The sequence below is a fragment of the Seriola dumerili genome, unplaced genomic scaffold (genome assembly GCF_002260705.1).
Source record: "Seriola dumerili isolate Sdu_G_001 unplaced genomic scaffold, Sdu_1.0 BDQW01000088.1, whole genome shotgun sequence".
Lineage (NCBI taxonomy): Eukaryota > Metazoa > Chordata > Actinopteri > Carangiformes > Carangidae > Seriola > Seriola dumerili.
The window spans coordinates 1,375,989-1,399,163 of NW_019174343.1; the positions used below are offsets into that span (position 1 = coordinate 1,375,989).

The 23,175-nt window shown below is 44.1% G+C and overlaps 1 protein-coding gene across 5 annotated transcripts in view; it reads left to right on the top strand.

Annotated features, from left to right (window-relative positions):
- LOC111221680 (calcium-dependent secretion activator 1) overlaps positions 1-23,175 on the top strand; it is a 215,984-nt gene that overhangs the window by 52,376 nt on the left and 140,433 nt on the right. For all 5 annotated transcript variants that reach the window (XM_022745172.1, XM_022745175.1, XM_022745173.1 and 2 more), the window contains exon 3: positions 3,451-3,783. In XM_022745172.1, the coding sequence (XP_022600893.1) occupies positions 3,451-3,783 (333 nt within the window). The remainder of the gene's footprint in view (positions 1-3,450; positions 3,784-23,175) is intronic.

The window sequence follows — 23,175 nt, forward strand, 5'->3', positions numbered from 1 at the left end:
CGGACTGGTGCAAGAACAGAACAGGGGAGTGTATCTGTTGGTGGCGCTGACACATTGACTGGCGCTTCCTTATCAGTTAATGTGGCAGCACAAGCAAGCCAAATGAGAACGGTGTGATATTTAACAGATGAAGCTGGTGGCACAGGTTATCCAATTCAATTAAAACCTAAAGATCTCAGCTTTAGCTCCGGGCTAAAACGGATGGACGCAGAGAGAGAGAGAGAGAGAGAGAGAGAAAGAGAGAGAGAGAGAGATTGGGGGATAGACAGGAATAGAAAGATAAAGGGAGACAAAGGGTCAGAAAGAGCTTAGCAGTGACTGCAGCACTTCTAATCACAGACATTTGCAGATTTTTTGATAGTGTAAACAAAAACAAACAAAATTATTTTACTGTTAACAAACATACTACCGTAAAACTTCAATTAGAAGCCGAGTCCCAGTTAAAGGCCGAGTCTCTTTCACTGGCTTTCACTGGTGTGGCTTCACATTTAGTGCTATACAAATAATAGTAAGATTGAAAACTGCGGGAACAACTGTGCAAGGCAGAGGCCCATAGCGACCCCAACAGAGGGCAGGATCTGGGAGCAAACCGCAACATTCTCAGACATGGGAAACCAACAACAGAGTTGAATGTGAAGGAACCCACCTGGCAGGAAGTCCAAGACATCGTCCGCAAAGCCAGATCATCAGCTGCCCCCCGCCCAAGTGGTACACCTTATAAGGTGTACAAAAAATGCCCAAAACATCTTCAGAGGTTATGGAAGAGCATGAGGAAGATCTGGGCCAAGGGTACAATTCCATCAAGCTGGAAACTGGCAGAGGGATGTTTTGTCCCAAAAGAGGAGGGGTCTTCCACAATCTCCCAGTTCAGGACAATCTCACTCCTAAATGTCGAGTGCAAGATCTTCTTCTCAGTGCTGGCTAGAAGGATCACCTCTTACATGACGCAAAATCACTACATCAACACATCCATCCAGAAAGGTGGCATCCCAGGCTTTTCCGGTTGTCTAGAACACACCTCAATGATCAGCCAATTGATCCGGGAAGCAAAGCAGAAGAGAGGTGACCTAACAGTTGTCTGGTTAGATCTCGCTAATGCTTATGGGTCAGTCCCACACGACCTCATCCAAGAAGGACTCGACCACTATTACATCCCAGTGGTGATTCGAGACATGATCACCAGCTATCTTGCTGGGTTCAAACTCAGATTCACATCACCCCTTTTTACCACTGACTGGCTAGACCTCCAAAAGGGGATTCCTACAGGGTGTACCATCTCCCCCATCTTGTTCATTATGGGAATGAACCTACTGATATCCGCAGCTGAGGACATAACCCGGGGTCCTAAATTGGAGTCAGGAATTGTCCAATCTGTGCTGCGAGCGTTCATGGACGATATCACAATAACAACTATGACCCACGTCCAAGCAAGATGGGTATTGGAAACCCTGGGCAGTGTCGCATCATGGGCAGGGATGCTGTTCTAAGCCAGGAAGTCCAGGCACTTGGTTATAAAGAAGGGCAGAGTTACCAGCAAGTTTAGTCTCCAAGTCCAGGGTGAGGTCATTCCATCCATCGAAGACAATCCAATAAAGTGCCTGGGGAAGTGGTTTAACGCGTCGCTTACAGACGGCTCCAATGGTGCTGAGGCTGTGAAGCAGACCAGGGAGTGGCTGAAGAAGATAGACAAATCTTTACTTCTGGGCAAGTTCAAGACCTGGCTTTATCAGCATGGCCTTTTGCCCAGGCTCCTCTGGCTCTTCACCGTCTACGAGTTCCCCATGACGGCTGTAGAGGCCATTGAGAGAAAGACCAACAAACATCTAAGAAGATGGCTGGGCATTCCCCCAAGTTTCTCTTCAGTGGGCCTTTACATCCGGTCCGGGCAGCTGCAACTTCCCCTATCATCGGTTGTGGAGGAGTTCAAGGTGGCTAAGTGCAAAGTCATGCTGAGCCTGAGTGAGTCCAATGACGATCTGGTAAGGCAAGCAGGCGTCACAACCAGGTCCAGGCGCAAGTGGGCTGCCGACAAAGCCGTGGAGCAGGCGGTGAGCTCACTAAAGTTGCGAGACATCATCGGCAACCAAAACGTCCACCGGCAAGGCCTCAGCTCTGTTCATTTCCAAACGTGAGGAGGAGCAAATGCAAGAACCAGACGAGACATGGTGCAGGCGGTAGTCCGGAGCAAGGAAGAGGAGAAGCGGATAGCCAGGGCAGTGGAACAAGGCTCTCAGGGAGCTTGGACAAAATGGGATTTGCCCAAGCGCAAGGTCACATGACAAGAACTGTGGCGACTGGAGCCATACCGTATCTCCTTCCTCTTGAGGTCCGTGTACGATACCTTACCTTCACCATCACATCTGCACACATGGGGACTGAGAGAGGATCCACTCTGCAAGCTCTGCAGTCAGAGGGGGACTTTGGCTCACATACTGTCTGGGTGCAAAACAGCTTTAACCCAAGGGCGGTATAGGTGGCGTCACGATAAAGTCCTCCTCTCACTTGCAGACACCATAGAGTGGGAGAGATGCAAGAAGAGGCCAGCGGGCACAACCACAGTAAGAGCAATCACCTTCCTCAAGGAAGGAGATAGGCCTACCCCGACGACAAGAAGAAAGTCCAACATTCTTCAAACCGCAAGTTCCTGGGAGAAGAGGGTCGACGTGGGAAGGAGACTGCAGTTTCCGGACGTGGTCCAAACAACCCTCTGACCAGATATTGTGCTGTGGTCAACCAAAGACCAGAAGATAATTCTGGTCGAACTAACTATGCCATGGGAGGAAGGCTGTGAAGAGGTCCACGAGAGGAAGGCCTCAAAATACCAGCCCCTGATCCAAGACTGCAGGGACAAGGGCTGGCAGGCATGGTTGTTCCCGGTGGAGATTGGATGCAGGGGCTTCCTAGCTAAGTCGGCTTGGCGTTTGATGTCAGCTCTGGGCCTGGATGAGTGGAGCAAGAAGCAGGCTGCTCGCAGGATTGGGGGGGAAGCGGAACGCGCCTTGTGTTGGATATGGAACAAGCCGCAGAGAGAAAGCTGGAGGCCAGGAGCAGGTGCGCAGTGAGCTGGCCACTCACTGCCGGCCAGCCAACCGGAGAGTGTTGTGGTTGAGGGTCGAAACACTCAGTGAAGGTTGTGTACCACCTGATGACACCTGCTCCTGGCCAAAAGCTACAGCTACCGGCAAAGGTAGCTGAGGTAGGCACTAAAAGTGTATGTAATTAATTATGATTGATTGATTGATTGATTAATTGATTGATTGATGTGAGAGTAAGAGGAAGAATACAGATAGTTTAAGAATACAGATTTTTCACAGGAGTTTTACAGATGTTGACAGCAGCTGTAAAGATGGAACTTGTTCAGTCGTGAACCTCACTGGGATCGGTCTGTCGCTACATGTAAATCTTTTGGCTTTAAAAAACCAAACTGATCAATCAATCCATTGATTGCAGGTCTTCCTGAAGAGTGACCGAGTGTCCCGGATGGTGCAGAGCGGCGGCTGCTCGGCCAGCGACTCTCGGGAGGTTTTTAAGAAGCACATAGAGAAGCGGGTGCGCAGCCTGCCCGAGATCGATGGCCTCAGCAAAGAGACAGTGCTGAGCTCCTGGATCGCCAAGTTTGACACCATCTACCGCGGCGAGGAGGACCCCAGGAAGCACCAACAGAGGATGACTGCCAGCGCCGCCTCCGAGCTCATCCTCAGCAAAGACCAGCTCTATGAGATGTTTCAGCAGATCCTGGGCATCAAGAAGTTCGAGCACCAGCTCCTTTACAACGCCTGCCAGGTCAGTCTGTGATACATGACTTTATGTCTGTTCATCTGTCCTCTTCAGTTGTTCTGGGACATTAGGCCCAATTTCTGTTGTTGCAGCCACATCAGTCTCATCCTTTGTGATAATATTTCTGTTGCTATTATGCTGTCTTAGACACAGAAACATTTCATTCCCATTCTTATGCTCTGAATGTCGTTTTTCAGTTCAGGGAAACAGCTGTCAGTCTCCACACCACCAGACGTGTTTGAATGGATAAAAACATCAAACATGTGGACCGTTATCCAGATGTCTAGAACCAGGCTGCTCCAAAACCAGATCATTCCTGTCCTGTAGAGACATGGAACAAGTTTTACTCACTTCTGTACACTGTTGTTTAGATTACTGTGATGCACAAGGAACCAGTGCCTCACTGGTTTGCTGTTTTCTGAAAAGTTGCCTTTATTCCTCCGCACTAGCCACAGTCAAGGGCGGCGGCATATTGTAATCGGGTTGTCTGTCCGTCCCATTCATGTGAACACGGTATCACAGTAACGCCTTGATGGCACAAACATTCACTAGGACTCAACGATGAACTGATTGATTGGTGGTCAAAATCATGGTTTTGGCCTTGTGAATGCGATATCTTCAGGAACACAAACAGTGTTTTAGTGGAGCCATACAACCGTGAGGCAGTAACTTTAGTTATTCAGAGCAGCTCCTCCAAACTTAAAATCATCTTCAGCAATGAAGCTCTCTGTCCTTCACTGTAAATGACTTTAATGTTGACAGCCTGACTGTCAATCCACAACAAAAGTGAAACATGCATGGTGCATAAGTACAACTGAAGCATTCGGTCTGTTCAGTTCACACCACTTCAACCTCAGTTCAGTTAGCAGGGGGCTAAAAAGACAGTGGTTGGTTCATCTGTCTTCACCAGACTCACTGATATCAGAAATTTACCAGAAAACATTTTTAACTTCCATGAGGAGGAAAGCAGCATATTATATTTATATTATATTTATTTAACAAGTCATTGATTTTATTCCGCTGCCTGGGAGAAACCAGTAAACTCGTAGCTTCACGGGAGGTCTGGACAATCAGTACAGATACTGTTAAGAGGTTCACAGCAGATCACCTGTGGGGAATTTGTATGATTTACACAGCTTTATGTGGAGATTCTGCTTTACTTAGTCTGCCAAAGAAAAAAATATAACCTTTACACCAAAATCAGTGTGTATAAGCAGGTTTCTTAAAAGCAGTAAACCCGCTAAAAAATGGCAGTTGACTTCTTTCACACTGTCAGAGGAGTTTGCCACACACACAACTGCAGGGAGCATAGTCATCGCATGCGGTTACAGAGCACACACACACACACACACACACACACACACACACACACACACACACACACACACACACACACACACACATACACATTAAAAGAATGCGCTGTTAGCTGTGATGTAAAATAGATCTGTTGCATCTCATCATCATCATGAGTGGGTGCTCCTGTAAGTGTTCCTCGTTTGAGACGCTTCAATTGGTCATTGTGTGTTTTAAACTTGTCTTTTAAACTCTGCTCCCTCTCAGAGGAAGGCGTAGGTGTTTCTGGTGTTGGTGGACAGGTGACCGGTGTGTTTACAGTGTTTGTCCTCTGAGAGAAGTCACAGCAGGAAAAGGGGTTCATCTGGGTGTCATGTTTACATCACTGCTGATTGGGGCTGGAGCTGATAACCACCTGTGATTACTGCAGAGTCATGTGACCCAGGAGTGAATGCTGATTGTACCCTTTCACACTGATGACAAAAAACAGATATTAACAGGTGTTAGCAGGTTTTTTGTCCAGTGTAAGAGACAGTTTGGATTTTTGAATTTTGATACATTATCTTTATCATTATCTCCCAAATGTTTCCATCAGTTGTCAAGCCAGAGAAATCTGTGATTTTAATCATGGTAACGTTTCATTGGTGTCCTGTCATGTGACATCATATCCTCTATGATCATGTGTCAGTGTGTTTGTCTGACAGAAGCTCAACATTGACTTTTATCTAGTTTTAAGCCACAAACACTTTTTACACCTTGGTGGTTTTAGCTCTGTATTTGAACCAGATGAAGGATTTTAGTCGTCAGACGTCTGGATCTGAAGTTATCAGAGAAACAAGCTGAGGAAATGTTAGACAGCTCAGCTCCCAGCTGCTGGAGACGTCCTGTCCTGTGTCACTGAAGAGCGTCGCTGAATCTCTGATGTTTAAAGTCAAACTGTTTTCTGGGTGTTTCTACTGGTTTTAATCCCCTGGCGTGTTTGTTATGGAGAGGAGGATAATTCAGCTGCTGGTAAAAACCTGCTGAACGTGAAGTTATTAAAGACACAAAGGAAAGCAGTCTCAATTTCCAGCGAGACATCCTGTGTCAGAAGAGCCTGTGACTGACTTTAAATGTGAAACTGCTTTATTCAGTGTTTTTAACGGTTAGAATCACCAGGTCTGTTTGATTTCCTGAACCACTGACACTGAAGGAATCTAAACCAGGAGGAGCTTATGGTAATGGTGGTGAAGACAACAACTCCCATGATCCCACGCTATTTCATGATGTCATCCAGCTTCCTCTGTTATTATTGTTGTTGTTATAATTTTGACTGAGAGACCCCTAGAGGCAGAAGTTACAGACTGTGAGTTTCTTCTGTTGTGGACAGTGTGTGAAAGCAGCCTGAACAATATAAACCATAAAATGATACAAAACAAAGCAAGGGTGATGTTGGTGAGGAAGAAGCTTCATTTTTAAAACATCACATTTTTTCATGTGAGGAGTACAAAGCATACGGAGAACAATCAGGTGTGTGTGGAGGTTCAAACCGAGAGCAGAGAAGAAGCACGGGGAAGGAACAATGAGACTGGATTCTATACATTGATGATCCACTGTTAAATTGCCAGGTATCGCATCAATAGAAGATTCTGCTGCTGGCTGGAAAATGAGTCATTAATATATGCAGAGTGTAATGGTAATGGCAGGGCAGAGTGCTGGGCTGTAAAGGCAGATTGATGTGGTAATAATGGTGTCCAGTCATCGGCAGCTGGAGGCCGGCCTACAGGTACTCAGTACTTTTGTCAGTGCTCAGTCCACCACTGAAGAGACCAGGGGGATGAATCCTGCTCACTGTCAGGGCTTTTTGCATAAATCCTCCAGGCAAGGACTCAAAAACACGACTTGAAGGCAAAACCTGAAAGTCTACTGGAAAAATAGGTCAGTACACAGACGGTCAAGAAGAAGCAGGCCAACAAATCCAAAGAGCTGAGCTAAAGGCAAGCTCAAAAAACCAAGAAAAGAGTTTAAGCTGGAACAGTAACACAAGGAAAGGCAGGAACACTTGTCCCAGGGAACAAAGACTGGCACAGGGACTAAATACAGTAGGAAGTGAAGACAATAGCCACGTTTCCACCGTAGGACCTTTCCCCAGGAACTTTCCCCAGGAACCACACTGGAAAAAAAGGCCACTCCAAAAATAAGCAAAAAAAAATTAATATAAGATATTTTTTGCTTGAGTGCTGTCGCCTCACAGCAAGAAGGTTCCGGGTTCGAGTCCCGGCTCGGACGCGGGGTCTTTCTGTGTGGAGTTTGCATGTTCTCCCCGTGCTTGTGTGAGTTCTCTCCGGGTACTCCGGCTTCCTCCCACAGTCCAAAGACATGCAAATGGGGACTAGGCTGATTGGTTACTCCAAATTGACCATAGGTATGACTGTGAGAGTGAGTGGCTGTTTGTCTCTGTGTGCCCTGTGATGGACTGGCGACCTGTCCAGGGTGTACCCCGCCTCTCGCCCGAAAGGATGCTGGGATAGGCTCCAGCCCCCCCGCGACCCTACTAGAGGATAAGCGGTAGAAAATGGATGGATGGATATTTTTTGCTTGTAATAAGCAAAAAAATCTGCCAATGGAACAAGTGAAAATTCTCTTGGTAAGATTTCTTGAAATAAGACATTATATTTAATCCTTACAGGATAAGAGTGATCTTGAAATTAGCTGGGAAAACTCACTTTTAGCTATATTTTACTAGTATTCTGATGTTTTGTGTCTCATAATAAGCTTGTGATGCGCAAAAATAGTATTTTCCCCTCAAAAGTTTTTGCCATCCTGTTTGTTTCAAGTGTATTTAACTAATTTTTAGTTCTATAATTGTGACACTGTTCTAGATTTAAGTCCACCACCTACTTGAAATAAGATTAGAAACTGGCATTTTGAGACAAAATGTCTTGAAGTTAGCATTCCTGACTCATAGGCAGTGCTCTTTTGCCATAATAAGCCATAATTTACCATCCTGTGCATTTACCTTATTGTAAACTCTACAAAAGTAATACTGTTCTAGATTCAAGACATTCACCTACTAGATTCAAGACATTAACTACTTCTTATAAGATAGAAAAACTTCTTGAAACAAGATGATTCATCTTTTACAAATAACACAGCAGCTTAAAAACCTTATGACATGTCAAAAAAGCTTGTTTCATCTGAGATATGACTCAAAACAAGATGTTTTCAAGACTGTTTCACTTAACAAGATATTCAAGATGCACTGTCTAAAAACAAGCTCCTTTATCTCACTTAAATCTTACTCTTTAGTTGATTTTGTCTTATATTAAGTGTGATGAGATATTTTGACTAGAAATTAGAAAAATATACTTGGTAAGATTTTGAGTTTTTGCAGTACAGGAACTTTTTGAGGAAATACAGTATGTGCATTTCCAACGCAGGAACCAGGGTTTAAATTTAGTTCCTGGGTAACTAATTGACGCTCAACAAATCCCTGGTTGGGGGGGTAGTACTTTCCAAAGGTTCAGAAACTTTGGGGGGTGTGGTCTGCAGTGCTGAACATTTCTGACTGGTCGAGTCCTCGCTGCATTTTATTTCCCCTGCCATGTTTAAAAATCTGCAGTGAGAGAGCGAGCAAGCGAGCAAACACATTTTCCACATTTCATTTCACCCGCCATGTTTAAAAGTCCACAGTGAGAGAGTGAGCAAGCGAGGAAACACATTTTCCACACCGTGAAACAGGTCTAGGAGAAGGTAAAAAAACTGAAACAGGACTACAAAAAAATAAAGGACCAAAACAACCGGAGTGGCGAGGGTTGCCACCCGTCACGTATAATACGAGATCATCCCGAATTTGAAAATAAAATGCTGCGTCCTGTATTGAATATACAGGGACGCTATTTATCCCGTACTTTCGTTCATGTTATGTCCTCTAAGTGCTGTGGATAATGTAATGTCAAGTAATGATTTTGCATAATCTTCCCGGGGCTTTAGGCCGCGGTGGAAACGCAGACAACAATGGGCCTCAGGAACCTTTTAGTTCCTGAACAAAAGTGCATGAAACTTAAAGTTCCAGGTATTTTTTTGGTCAAAACGCAGCTAGTGAGACAAAGGTGCAACAAATCAGGGGCGGCGCAGATAATCACAGTGGCAGAAAACATGATGGCAGGAAGTGAGGATCTGAAATGAGAGTGAAACAAAATTGAAAGGAAGTACTGCAAGACTGAATGCATTTACAGTTTGATTCCACTTTTTCATTGGCTGAGGGAGACTGTAAGAGTAAAGTATTCTATGCTCACTTTAAGTTGGCTTAATCTGAAAACACATCTTTCACTCTCGCTACTGGTCAGCGAAGGTGTAAGGTGTGCAATATTCTTGGCTTAAATTGAGTCAGTCTTTATTTTACTTGCATTTGAACAAAAGTAAGACTGGATCAACACTACAGACCAGTCTGAAATATCTCTGTTAAACTGGCCCCAGACAATGTTTTTCAAAACTGAAAACAGACGATTAAGAAAATCTTTGTATTATTTGAGCATCTAAGTGTTGACATAGACTTACAAAATCACAGGATGTAGTCTTAGTGTTGGGGTTGAGTCTTGTTTCACACACTAAAGATCTAAAAGGTTTGATAGATGATAGCATTATTGTCATTCATTTTAAGTGTATTGATTAGTTTTTGATTAATGAAGTGGTGAAAAAAATTGTGTGAAATGCGCACCACCATGTCCCAGAACCCTGAAAGCCTTTTAAATCCATCCATCCATCCATCCATCCATCCATTTTCTTCCGCTTATCAGAGATCAGGTCATCCCTCTCTTTGTGAACGCTTTCCAGCTCCTCCTGGGGGATCCTGAGGCATTCCCAAGCCAGATGGGATATGTAACCCCTCCAATGTGTTCTGGGTCTCCTCACAGTTGGACATGCCTGGGAAACCTCCAAAGGAGGTCAGATTCCTGAACCACCTCAGCTGGCTCCTTTAAACGTGAAGGAGCAGCGACCCTATTTAGAGCTCCCTCCTGTTGTTCGAGCTCCTCACCCTGTCTCTATGGCTGAGCCCAGACACCCTGAGAAGGGATTTCAGCCGCTTGCATCTGTGATCTCATTCTTTCGGTCACTACCTATGGCTTGAGAACGAAGATCGATTGGTACGTTGAAAGCTTTGCCTTCCAGCTCAGCTCCTCTTCACCACAACAGTCTGGTACAATATACGCATTACTGCTGATGCTGCACCAGCTGTCAATCTCCCGCTCCGTCTTACCCTCACACAAGAACAAGACCCTGAGATACTACCCTGAGAACTCCTTCACTTGGCGTAGCAACTCACCCCAACCAGGAGGGATCAGTCCACTGTTTTCTAGCTGAGAACCATGGCCTCAGACTTGGAGGTGCTGACTTTTATCCCAACCGCTTCACACGCGGCTACAAACCATGCCAGTGAGCTCTGGAGGTCACGCTCTGATGAGCCCAACAGAACCACATCGTCTGTGAAAAGCAAAGATGCAATTCTGAGGTTCCCAAACCAGACACACGCAGTCACCTCGGCTATGCCTCAAGATGAAAGCCGTTTAAAGGTGTAAGATTGTGCTACTCACTCCACCTCCACAGGGGGCAGCATTTCACCTCTTCGCCCCTGTCCAGTTAATCATGTTGTTGGGTCTGAGCTCTACCTCATGAGCTGGACACTAAATATGTTGGATTTCGGTTGTCTATCAATTTATTGGCTATCATAAATTAAGAAAATATTAATATTAAAAATATTAATATTAAATAACTTTAAAATTAATTAAAGCCCTCGGGGCACCAGCCTAAACTAATAGCAAAATAGCCAATATGGTTTTAGTCTCAATTTATTACCATTAATCTGGAACTCTGATTAACAATTAGCTTACTAACTATAACCAAATTACCATATCAACAGTGAGTTAAAGTTGAAGGATTGGAATTCTACAAAGTAGAGGTTGGCAATATTCACGCTTGTGCAACATTAAACACACCAGTAGTTATACTTAAAGGCACTTATTTACAATGGAGCAGAGTAAAACACAATGTCTGATCTAGTATATGCAGGTGTGTGTATGTGTGTGTGTAGGGGTATGTGTGTGTGTCTGTGGGGACACAAACAAAGGCAAGATGGCCGATTCAAAGTGGTCACTGTGACCACATGACCTGAACAAAGAAGACTACACAAGATGGCCGCTGAGACCACCTGGTGTGTGTGGGAGGGAAGGTGTGAGTTTCTTTGTTAGCCTATCTCTCTCTCAAATTAAATTGAAGGCAACTGGACTTGTATTTGTCTTTGGAAGACGTTTCGCTTCTTATCCAAGCGGCTTCATCAGTTCTTATGTATTGGTCTCTCTAGTCCGCACTAGTCTGACTACATCCAGAGCCTTGAGATACCCAGGGCGGATCTCATCAACCCCCGGGGCTCCGCCATCGCGCAGTTGTTTCACTACCTCGGCGACTTCTGCCCCAGAGATTAGACCATCCATCCCCAGGTCTCTTGACTCTGTTTCCTCCACGGAATACGTGTTGGTGGGATTGAGGAGCTCCTCAAAGTATTCCTTCCACCGTCCGACTATATCCTCAGTTGACGTCAGCAGCTCCCGCCCCCACCGTAAACAGTGTGAGCGAGTTGCCGCCTTCCCCCCCTGAGGCACCGGACGGTTTGCCAGAACCTTTTTGGAGCCGATCGATAGTCTTCCTCCATTGTCTCACCGAACTCCTCCCACGCCTGAGTTTTTGCCTCAGTAACTGCCGCGGCTGCGCTCCGTTTGGCCTGCCGGTACCAGTCAGCTGATTCCGGAGACCCACAGGCCAACCACGCCCTGTAGGCCTCCTTCTTCAGCCTGACAGCTTCCCCCACCCCTGGTGTCCACCAGCGGGTACGGGGGATATTGCCACGACTGGCCCCAGCTACCCTGCGGCTGCAGCTCGCAACAGCCGCCTCAACAACAGCAGAGCGGAACAAGGGACATTCGGACTCAATGTCCCCCACCGCCCTCGAGACGCGATCGAAACTCTGCCGGAGGTGTGTGTTGAAAATCATCTTGACGGGTTCTTCCGCCAGGCTTTCCCAGCAGACCCTCACAACCCGTTTGGGCCTGCCAGGTCTGCGCGGCATCTTCCCCCGCCATCTGATCCAACTCATCACCAGGTGGTGGTCGGTTGACAACTCTGCTCCTCTCTTCACCCGAGTGTCCAAAACATGTGGCCGCAGGTCTGATGATACGACTACAAAGTCGATCATAGACCGGCGACCTAGGGTATCCTGGTGCCATTTGCACCTTTGGACGTCCTTATGCTTGAACATGGTGTTAGTTATGGCCAAGCTGTGACTAGCACAGAAGCCCAACAACTGAATGCCGCTCGGGTTCAGATCAGGCAGGCCGTTCCTCCCCACCACACCCTTTCACGTCACGCTGTCATTTCCCACGTGAGCATTGAAGTCTCCTAATAGGACAATGGAGTCCCCTTTCGGGGCACTTTCCAGCACCCGTCCCAAGGACTCCAAAAAGGGCGGGTAGTCTGAACTGCTGAACTGCTGCTGCATAGGCACCGACAACAGTCAGAACCCGATCCCCGACCCGGAGGCGCAGGGACGCAACCCTTTCATCCACTGGGGTAAACTCCAACATACAGGCAGAGTGCCTGGGGGACACCAAAAGCCCACCTCGGCCCTCCGCCTCTCACCCGGAGCAACTCCAGCAAAGAGGAGAGACCAGCCCCTCTCAAGGACTTGGGTTCCGGAGCCAACGCTATGTGTTGAGGTGAGACCGACTATATCTAGCCGGTATTGCTCAACCTCTTCTACAAGCTCCCGCCCCTTCCCCGCCAGAGAGGTGACGTTCCATGTTCCAAAAACCAGTTTCCGTAACCGAGGATCGGACCGCCAAGGCCCCCGCCTTGGTCTGCTGCCCAATCCACACTGCACAGGATCCCGCTGACTCTTCCGGCAGGTGGTGAGCCCACTGGGAGACGAATCCATGTAGCTGGTTCGGGCTGGGCCCGGCCGGGCCCCATGGGCCAAGGCCTGGCCACCAGGCGCTCGCCCACGGGTCCCAACCCCAGGCCTGGCACCAGGGCAGGGCCCCGGTGTCCCTCCGGGCCGGGTACTCGGGTTCTTGATATTTTTTATCATTAGGATCTTCTGAACCGTTCTTCGTCTGGCTCTTCACCTGGGACCAATCTGCCTTGGGAGACCCTACCAGGGGCAAAATGCCCCCGACAACATAGCTCCTAGGGTCATTAAGGCTCTCAAACTCCTCCACCACGGTAAGGTGACGGTTCAAGGAGGAGATCAATAAAAATAAATAAATAAATAAATAAATAAAATAAAACTATGAAAAAAAACTATGTATAGACAATATGTGTTCTGTTCAGGGATAATAAGGTGTTACTGTAATGTGGTTGTTGATGATTGATGAGGCCAGATGCAGAAGAAAAGGCAGGTGCTGGTCCATCACTGGGGAGGACTGGACTGGAATTCTGGTCCTGATACAGACAAATGTGATAGGACAATTAGCTTGTTATATTCAAACATGTTAGGTGTGTTGTGTGTGTGTAAAAAATATTAGGCATAAATATGAATATGCTAAAATAAATACAGTATTAGGCAGTGGATCCTGAACCTGCTGGTTCTGGATCAAACAGTCTCTTTGCCTTACTTGTAAAAAAAGTTATTGATGCATCTATCTGGATAACAGCCGCAGGAACAGGCTAAATTCTACTACATCACTAAAACATCTGTCGACATCATCAATCATACATTTATGCCACTTGAGGTGTTTGTCAGTATGGTTTGTCATTTGCACTAATGATTCTTTTCTCTTTTACTCACCAGTCTGACAGAAAAGTTGCAGCTCGGCATCTCTTTACACCTGTAGCTGTCTCCAGCGATGGGGAGCTACACCAGGATTCACGCGTGTTTAGCTTCTTTGCTATTGAACAAGGTGTAGCTTTAACACCATAATTTAGAATTTACTCTCGTTGAAATGGGGCATCAGTCCTCTGGGAGGACATCAATGAATTATTTCATTGATAAATGTATCAATCTCATATCGGAAGCCATGACTTCTTGATTCAATGGATCTCCAGTCTCTACATCAAAAGAATACAACAGGACAACAACTGTGTGTAAATAAAGGAGTATATTAACTAAACTACTATCTACAGAGTAAATGCAAGGTGTAATAATCATAAAGATGAAAATAATAATGAAATGAGCAGTGTGATGAGTTGGCAATGGTGGGAGAGAATATGTTATGGCTATACACTATGGCTATACAGCTAATGATACTACATCTACGAATTAGGTTTGATGATTAAATATTGCTATATTTCGACATCAACCCAGTCATGAGCAGGGTGTTAAGACCGGCCTACTGTGACTTGCGCTGTAGCTGAAGACCCTCGGCTGGAACCCAGGTGGCTGTGGTTGCCGTGGTAACCCTGGAGACACAGGATCTGGGTGGATTCTCCTGGAGGCCATGTCCCGTTATCACGATGACGGATTCTGCCGGTGTCTCAGTGGTTCAGCTCTGGTGGAGTTTGCCAGGAGACTTCTTGTCTCGGGCACTCTTGATTTCTGCTCGGATTCTCTGCAGGCGGTCGTGCAGATGTTATCTGCCGGCGTCTCTTGCGGGTTGATGCAAAATAAACTCTAATGCTCTTCACTTTGGCTGGATAACTTTAGAGGAGACTGGCGTTGACCAGATGACTCTAAAGTTGTCAAAATCTTCAAAAAGGAAAACTTGATGATGATTCAAAAGTTACAAAATGACTCTGAGGCTCTTCTGTTGTTTTGGTTCAGTTGGTCTTGACTTGGCTTATAAAAATAAAAGATTGCGCATGTAGACAAAAATGATGTTACTTGGAGCTTGTGGCAAAGAAAAATAAAAGACGTGTTAAGTGCAAAAATGACTAAGAGCCATGAGTTTGTGGCGAGCAGCTTAGAGCTAAGAGTTTACATGGCTACAGAGCCGGGCTTTGAGCCGGGACTCTGAACTTTGAGCAAAGTTTTCAGCTTCTAGTTTTCTGTTTTTTTCTAGTCTTAGTTTTTCTAGCTTCAGCTTTTCAGCCTCTAGCTTTTAGCATTGTTTCTCCGGTATCTTGCTCTTGGCATCTTAGCAATGTGTGAATTGATCACGACTGTTTTATCCCCTGGGTGCTGGCGCATGTTTCAGGGGTGTCGCCAGTCTTCTCCTGTGTTTCCATTTGGAGAAGAGAATAATTTTCCCTGAACTTTTGAATAGTTTAATTCTATATTTTACTTATGAACTCGCACATCCATCTTCCACCATGACCACAAAACATTATATGAAATAACATATAAACCTAATGGCACTAATAATGACAGACAGGAGTGATACGAGTGTTGATTTCATATTATATCCTTCAAACCTGGAATTAATCATGATACAAGTGGTTAACTGATCAAACAACAACATAAACGTTTCCTAAAGCTAATAGTCTATAAATGTGGATTACACAGCAGTTCTTTGACTGTAATAATAATAATATGGACATGCTGGATGTCATGTAGTGTGTGTTACCTCGTGTGAAGGATGCTGACAGTATGGTCACATGAAGGACATTGTCTTAAAATCTACATGTTACATTTCAAACACTCTATGGGATAGAAGTTTGGGATTAAACTATTGCATAGGAACATCTCATGAGTTACAGAACAGCTAGATATTTAATTTTACATTCTTCCTCAAATCTGTGTCTGTGAGGAGAGTTCTGCTGGTCACTACCCAGGATTGGAATGTGGGTTGTAGTTTATGACTCTTAACCTGAGAGGGACAGAGGAAGGGAGGTTGGTGTGTGTGTGTGTGTGTGTGTGTGTGTGTGTGTGTGTATGTTCATGCATGACACAGAGAGGCCAGGATTCACACTTTAGTGTTAATCAGTCCTTTTGTTGTTACTTGTCCTCTATAAGAAACAATCAAATATCATTAGACAGAGTCTTATTGTTACAAACTGGAGATTTTGCCTATATTCTCCAGTTGTCTGGTGTCCATTGGTTGATCCTCTGGAGCTGACCCTTTGACCTTTGGTCTGGTTCTGTGTCGTTCGGACATGCTAAAAGCATGGTCTGTTTGTGGAAGAGGGGTCCTTTGTCTCTGTTTCCTATCAATGTGATAGTTTGATGGTGGGAAGAGTCGCAAAGTGTCAATTGTGGGTCTGTAACTCTGCATGTCCTTACAATGAACTTCCTTAATGGCTTGTGACTGATGCCAGGCCAGGTATGTACTCTACAAAGGTTTTTTGTCGAAGCAGATCTCTGCATTTCTGTGATTCTAGTCAGGAGTTTATCTTTTTTTTTTTTTTTTGTCTGGAGCTGTAGTGGAGGAAGCTCTTCTTCTTCGTGGGACTGAGGGCAGACTAGATGCTACACTGACTCACACAGCATCTAGTTTCATAAAGTGGTATTACAACACGGAGTGGGACACAGCTAGTTGGTTAGCATGCTCTTTTCAGTAGATATCTCTGAAATACAATATATGGCTCCTTCACATACTACTGATAGTGTTAGTTCATTTTTTTAAAAACATTTTAAACAAAAATTCTGGCCAGATCTTACACATTACACCTTTAAAGTCATGTTTTAATTTGACAGACCAAAGACACAAAGATGTTTAAAATACGTTATGATATGAAGCAGAAATGTTGGACTGTACTGGTAATCAACACCATCAATAATTGTTATTGATCTAATGATGATGATGATTGCTGATTTATTGAAAATATGACAAGGTAGACCTCTCTCTGCTGGTGTCCTGAGATGATGGGAGCTCTAATAGGTGGAAAATAATCTTTGTAGTGAATTAAAATCATATTTTCTCAACAAGATAATTTCTGAAAATCAACAAATTTTTAAACCACACTTGGGCCACATGAGCAATAAATATGGAAAACAAATAGTTATTGTACAGCTTCAACATTCAAGCTTGTAGTATAATTAATGTGACAATGAACTGTGCATGTTTTGTAGGCATAAACTAAAGTCTGTGAGAGGAAAAACAAACTAACAAAAAAAAAACAGGTTAAATAAATGTTGTGGTTTTACACTTACTGTTGTTGTTAGTGTTGTTATTGTATGTGGACTTTGTTACAAGGCATTTGCAAATTTTAAAAGGTTGTATTACAAAAGTAATCAGTGGCTTCTCTTATGGATAATCACATGAATACTGACACACAGCACTGAGCAGGTTTATTAGATTTGTTTAGATTAAAAAAAGAAAAGAAAATCCCAGTTTTGAATTAAAAATCATATCAATCAATCAAATCATAAAATATATATAAAAGTGATGGGTCAGTGGAAACTTATAATGGCCTGTTGTTAAAACTTCTGAAGAGGTGGTAAGTCTACTATATGTGAATTATGGTTGTTGTTAGTGGTAGTGTTGTACTGAAAATATGTTTCTAATATTCTGCTCCCTTCATGTTTGTAAACGGGGTAGGAACTTGGACTGGGCAATCTTGTTTTTGTTATTATTTGCTGTGAATATAGGTAATGGATATGGTATATGAAGCTTACTGATGTATTTGAGTGTGTCAGCTGTCCCATGTTAAACATACTGTCACTAACCGGGCTGCACGGCCATGACAAAAGAGGGAGATACACACAGACAAGCCCATTAACAAATGCTTTATTTAAAAAAAAACAGACAATAAATCTAGAGGAAGAACCTAAACTAACAATGGCATGTGTAATCTGTATGATCAGCAGTGTAAGTGAGTGCATAAGTGAAGAAGTGTGTGAATACAATGTATGGTGCAACAACAGAAACACTAACCAAATGCCAACCAAACCAAATGGGTGCCTCAGGGAGGAGAGAGAACCAGAACTGAGCTCCAACATGGTTTTAAAAGCACTAGCACACAGGTGATGAGCCCAGGTACTGACAACCCTCTGCCACACCCACCTCTAGTACCTGTAAAGGAAGTAGCAAAACACAGGAAGAAACAGGTACACAGGTGGAGAGGGCTGTCACAATACTGAGAACCTCCTCAGAGTTATAAAGTCTGGAACACAGCTAATATACTCTGTTCCATTTATTTGATGGAGGAAATGTGATGTTTGATTAACAAAATGAATTTAGGAAACAGGAGTTCTGTTAAAAACTGAACTCAGTGCAGCAGTTAATGGACGGTACTCCATTAATGGTTAGCGGTTAATGGAACACCTTTCAAGCGGAGTGATACATGTAGTTAAAAGTCCCAGTGCTGTTGTACTCTATATCAGCACTCATAGAATGCTTCTCCAATCAAATTACTTGGTCTGAAATAACTGTTGTATAATAGACTCTATAGATTTTGAAGCTCAGAGTGAGCTGCTCTGCGGTCATGATCTCGGTAGTACCTGACTCCGCCTCTAACTCCTGGCTAATCAAAAAATGTGTGTGTGTGTGTGTGTGTGGAGCTGAGAATTCAGTGCATACACTCAACCAGCTGTCACTCCAAGTGGCCATGCCCTCAATTATGTATAACTTTAAGCCTTAATAAAATGTAAACAGGTGAGTAATATAAACAGGTGTCATGAAGGAGGAAAATATCTCTAGAGACCAAAACAGTTTTTGTACCAGGCTGTAAACATGTTTATTTCTGCCAGACTCTAGTGGTCATTAGAGGAACTGCAGTTTTTGGTTCTTCAGTGTTGGCCTCATTTTTTAGCTTCGGAGGATGATGTTTGGTCATGACCATACTGAACTAATGGAACTGCTGTGGAAATGTACATGATAGATAACTTGCATAATTCTGAAGAAATTTGGTTTGTTATAAATATTAGAGATACTAGAGAAGATGGGAGATATAATTTACTCCTATGGTGCGGAAAGATTTGGGGTGCAAGACAGAAAGAGGGTTGAAAGAGTACAGTTAGTTTAGTCTAGACGGCAAAGGGAAATGGAGAAATTAGTTAAGTAAAGAAGACAATTAAGAAAGCAGTGGAAAAGGGCAACAGAGGAAGAGGGGGGGGATTGATGTGTTGCAAGAAGATTTGAGAGGCAGGCTAGCAGTACTTAGAAGGGCTGAATATCTTAGGAAAAAGAGAAAGAAGAAAGAATATATAAGGACAGTGTTTTACAGGGACCCTTTCAAGTTTGTTAAAGGATTGTTTAACTAGGAAAAGGGAGGGCAGCTTAAGGCAACAAAGTTAGAAGTGGAAAAGTATTTAAGAAACACGTATTCAGATTTGGAGCAGAATAGAGTAGTAGACCTTCCACCCGACATGCCACCATTAGGAAAGATAGATCATGAGATGGATGTTAGACCACCCAGGTGGAAGGAGGTTGAGGAAGTAGTCAGGTGTGCAAAGGCTTCTTCGGCCCCAGGGCCAAACGGAGTCCCCTACCGGGTTTATAAAAGTGCACCTGATATCCTAAAGTTTTTGTGGAGGCAATTTAGAATAGTTTGGGAGAAACAGGTTATTCCCAGAGCATGGCGTAGGGCAGGAGGTGTTTTTATTCCAAAGGACAAGGAATCCTCAGACCTGAGTCAGTTTCGAATGATCTCTCTCCTAAATGTGGAGGGGAAGATCTTCTTTAGCATAGTCGCACGGAGATTAGCTAGTTATTTAGAAAGGAATAGCTTAATAGATACTGCAGTACAGAAGGCAGGAATACCAGGTTTGCAGGGTGTTTAGAGGGCACACTAGCATGATTTGGCATCAAGCATTTTAGGCAGCCCAAGGACAGAGAAAAGATTATACTTCATGATATATATGATATATTTAGCAAATGCGTTTGTGTTCACGATGGCCACACAGCCTTATTTGGAGGACATCTTGCATTATTTTAGAGTGCCGTGGATTATGGTTAAGTTTAGTAAGGTGGTATTTCCAAGACATAGAACTATTGCTTAAGTACACAGGCTTTACGACAGGGTGCAGAGGCTAGAAATAGGCATTATGCAGGCGTGCACGATTTCTCGCATGCATTCACAAATGGCGATGGAGGTAATCATTAAGAGCTTCTAACGTGGGTTGTAGGTGGAGAGAGGCGCAGGATGGGGATGCGCCTTACACCAATTAGGGCCTACCTCGGATGACTGACGTGGATAACTACAACGCGTGCGCATGTATGAAAAGAGTACTTAACGAGAACTTAATAAAAACTTAAAGTGAGGCATATGAAATAAGCCTGTAAAGCTAAAATGATCTCAATTAAGTAGAGAAAGCTAAGTGCATAGGAAGTTATGTAATAGACAAAGAGAAATTCCAATATTATGGGAAAAATCAAGTACAAGAGTTCTAGGTAGGGTGGTACAAGGGCAGACTTGAATGACGGAGAACAGCGTTAGTGCAGTTTCGGAAAGATTTGCTGAGGGAACTGGATAAATAGATAAATCAGGGCCTTCCAGGAAAGTTGGAAGTTGTGGTGTCTCTCAGTCGGGCTATTCCCAGACTGATGGTGGCCAAGTTGTCTGTTTATGAGATTCCATTATCTGCTGCCAGAAAAAAATGGAAAGTTCAGTTAGCTTTACATTAGGAAGTGGCTAGTTGTTCCTAGATGTTTAAATACGGTGGCACTGTATGGGAAAGGCATACTTTCAAGCTCCCAGTATACTAGTCTAGCTGGAGGAGTTTAAATGTACTAAGGTTAGGACAGAGCTCCTTTATCTGGAGTAAAGATGTGCGTAGTCATAAGGTGTTCCAACTCCCAATCAAGGGGAGAAAGTGGAAAATTCAGAGGAAATGGCAGCTGCAGGAGGCAGAAAGCAACGCTCAAGGGCATACAGAGATTGTGCGGGTAATGTATCTAGAATAGGTGGCGGGAGGCTTGGGCTTGCGCCCAGGCAAACCGTGTGATTTAGAGACAGTCCCAAGAAAAGAGAAGCTGGTTGTGGAACAGGTTGTGACAGAGGAAATTCAAGGGTGCAAAAGGAGTAGGCTCAGGCTTAAGCAGGCGACAGCTGGTTGAATTGGGAAGGTGTAGATAAAGAAAAAGCTTAGTCTGGAAAAGACTGTGAGTATGCTGAGGAAAGTAGCATTTTAGATTTTTGATAGGGCATCATATATGTTATGCCAACTCCCAGAACCTAAAACTTCTGGGCTAAATGGAACCCTCTATTCATTTGTGTTCAGGTACTGCAACTTTAAAGCACATTTTGTCAGGCTGTAAGGTTAGTCTGTCGCAAGGCCGGTATACGTGGCAACATAACCAGGTTTTAAAAAGCTTAGCAGCAGGAATTGAAGACTTACGGAGGCAGGCAAATTTAGGAGGGTCTAAAATAAAGAGAGTTGCAATCAAGTTTGTTCAAGAGGGAGAGAAAGTTGGTAAGACAGCAAGGAGGCAAGGCAGCTTAGAGGATGCTTGTGATTGGGAAATGCAGGTAGATTTAGGAGGAAAGCTTGTTGTTCCCCAGGAAATAGCCAGTACAAAGCTAAGGCCTGACATAGTCTTGTGGTCTAGGAGTAGAATGAAAGTATATTTCATAGAGCTGACTGTTCCGTGGGAGGCTTCAGTTGAAGAAGCATATGAAAGGAAAAAGCTCAGGTATGTAGAGTTAGGGGAAGAAGCAGAGCAGCGAGGATGGAAAGTTAGGATTTGTCCAGTGGAAGTAGGATGTAGAGGATTTGTAGCAAGGTCTGTTGCCTTTTTGGTAGCAAGTGGACAGAGTGTGAGGAAAATAGTAAAGGACATGTCAGATGAGGCAGTAAGATCCAGTCAGTGGATTTGGATGAGAAGAAGTAATGGTAGCTGGGGGCCCAGCAGGGGGAGCACTTAGGATAGACAGACTCTTAGGAGAAGCAAGGAAGAAAATCCAGGAAGAGGAAGTGTTTTTAAGTGGGGGGTGTGGCCTGTGTGAGCCTCTTTGAGACCATGCGGCTAGTTCAGGTGAGTTGGCCTGTATTGTTTGTTTGTATTGCTTTGAATTGGTCTGTAGTGTGTCTTTGACTGTTTAGGTGAATCTGTTTGTTTTAGGTGAGTTGTTGGAGAGTGGGGGAGTAGGGGGAGGTAGAGCACAGCCTAATCCGGCAGGGGAGAGTTTAGTTTAAAAAGGCATCTCTCCTTGACTCTACCTCCCTCATTCAAAATGGCCGCCACTTTCTCCAACTGGTTAGGGGAGTTTTTGTTTGCTGAATCTGCAAGTGTGTTTTGTCCGAGTTGATGATGTTGTTTGTGGTAGCATAGGCAAGATAAAGGAGAAAATAGTGGTGGTGTGAGGAGCAGTGATGGCTGGCATTAGGGGAGTGACTCTGGGACGCCAGTGATCACTGTCTAGCCTCCTGGAGGTGTCGTGGGACCAACTAGACGAAACACTGGTGAAAGGAGGTTCCCACCTGATGACCCCAAAGACATGTTAGTTATCACTGCTCATTAGTCTGTATAGCTGAATTAATAGTTATCATAGGACTTAGGATGTTAAGCTTAGGCAGCTATTCACTGAGTCTGGTCCATTTTCTACAGCACAAGTTTCTTGTGTTTACCTTAAAAAAGATATTGAACATGAACTAGTGTGTGGCTCTGTGGCCCACAGTTACATATAGGGTGGTAAAAAGATCATATGAGAATTGCAATCCACGATCTTAAACATCATCTACATTCTGTTTCCACACAGATTTTATTGTGAAAGTCCTGACTGGAAGTTGTAATTCTTATCTTTCCACTGCTTTGATGCTTCTTTCAGATGTTTGTCTACTATATCAGTGTTTTAATTAGAAAGTTCAGTCACTGCTGACTAGCTAGCCCTGGCTCGTCCTGCCTCGGTTTGTCTCTGGTCCTGGGGATGGACTGTAACTTCACCATTTTGGACTGCAGCTGGTGATGGTGGTTCTTGTTCTGCTCCAGTGGAGAACTGGCTCATGTGGAGCTACCCCAAACTCACTGAGGCTGCAGAGCAGAACAAGGACTGCTGTCTCCAACTGCAGTTTAACAGTTCACACGGGCTGGTTAGCAGAAACTGAACTTCTAAATTAAATGTATAAATATAGAAACTTTTTGATGACGCAATCTGTATGATTCAACTGCCATCATTTTTCACCAACTCGCAATAGAACCCTTGGAACTTCCTTCAGAACTTTTTAGAATAAAAGCTCACAATAACTTGAAATAAAGCATTGCTGTCCCCCCCCCCAAAAAAAAAAAAAAATAAAAAAAATAAAAAACAAAAAAA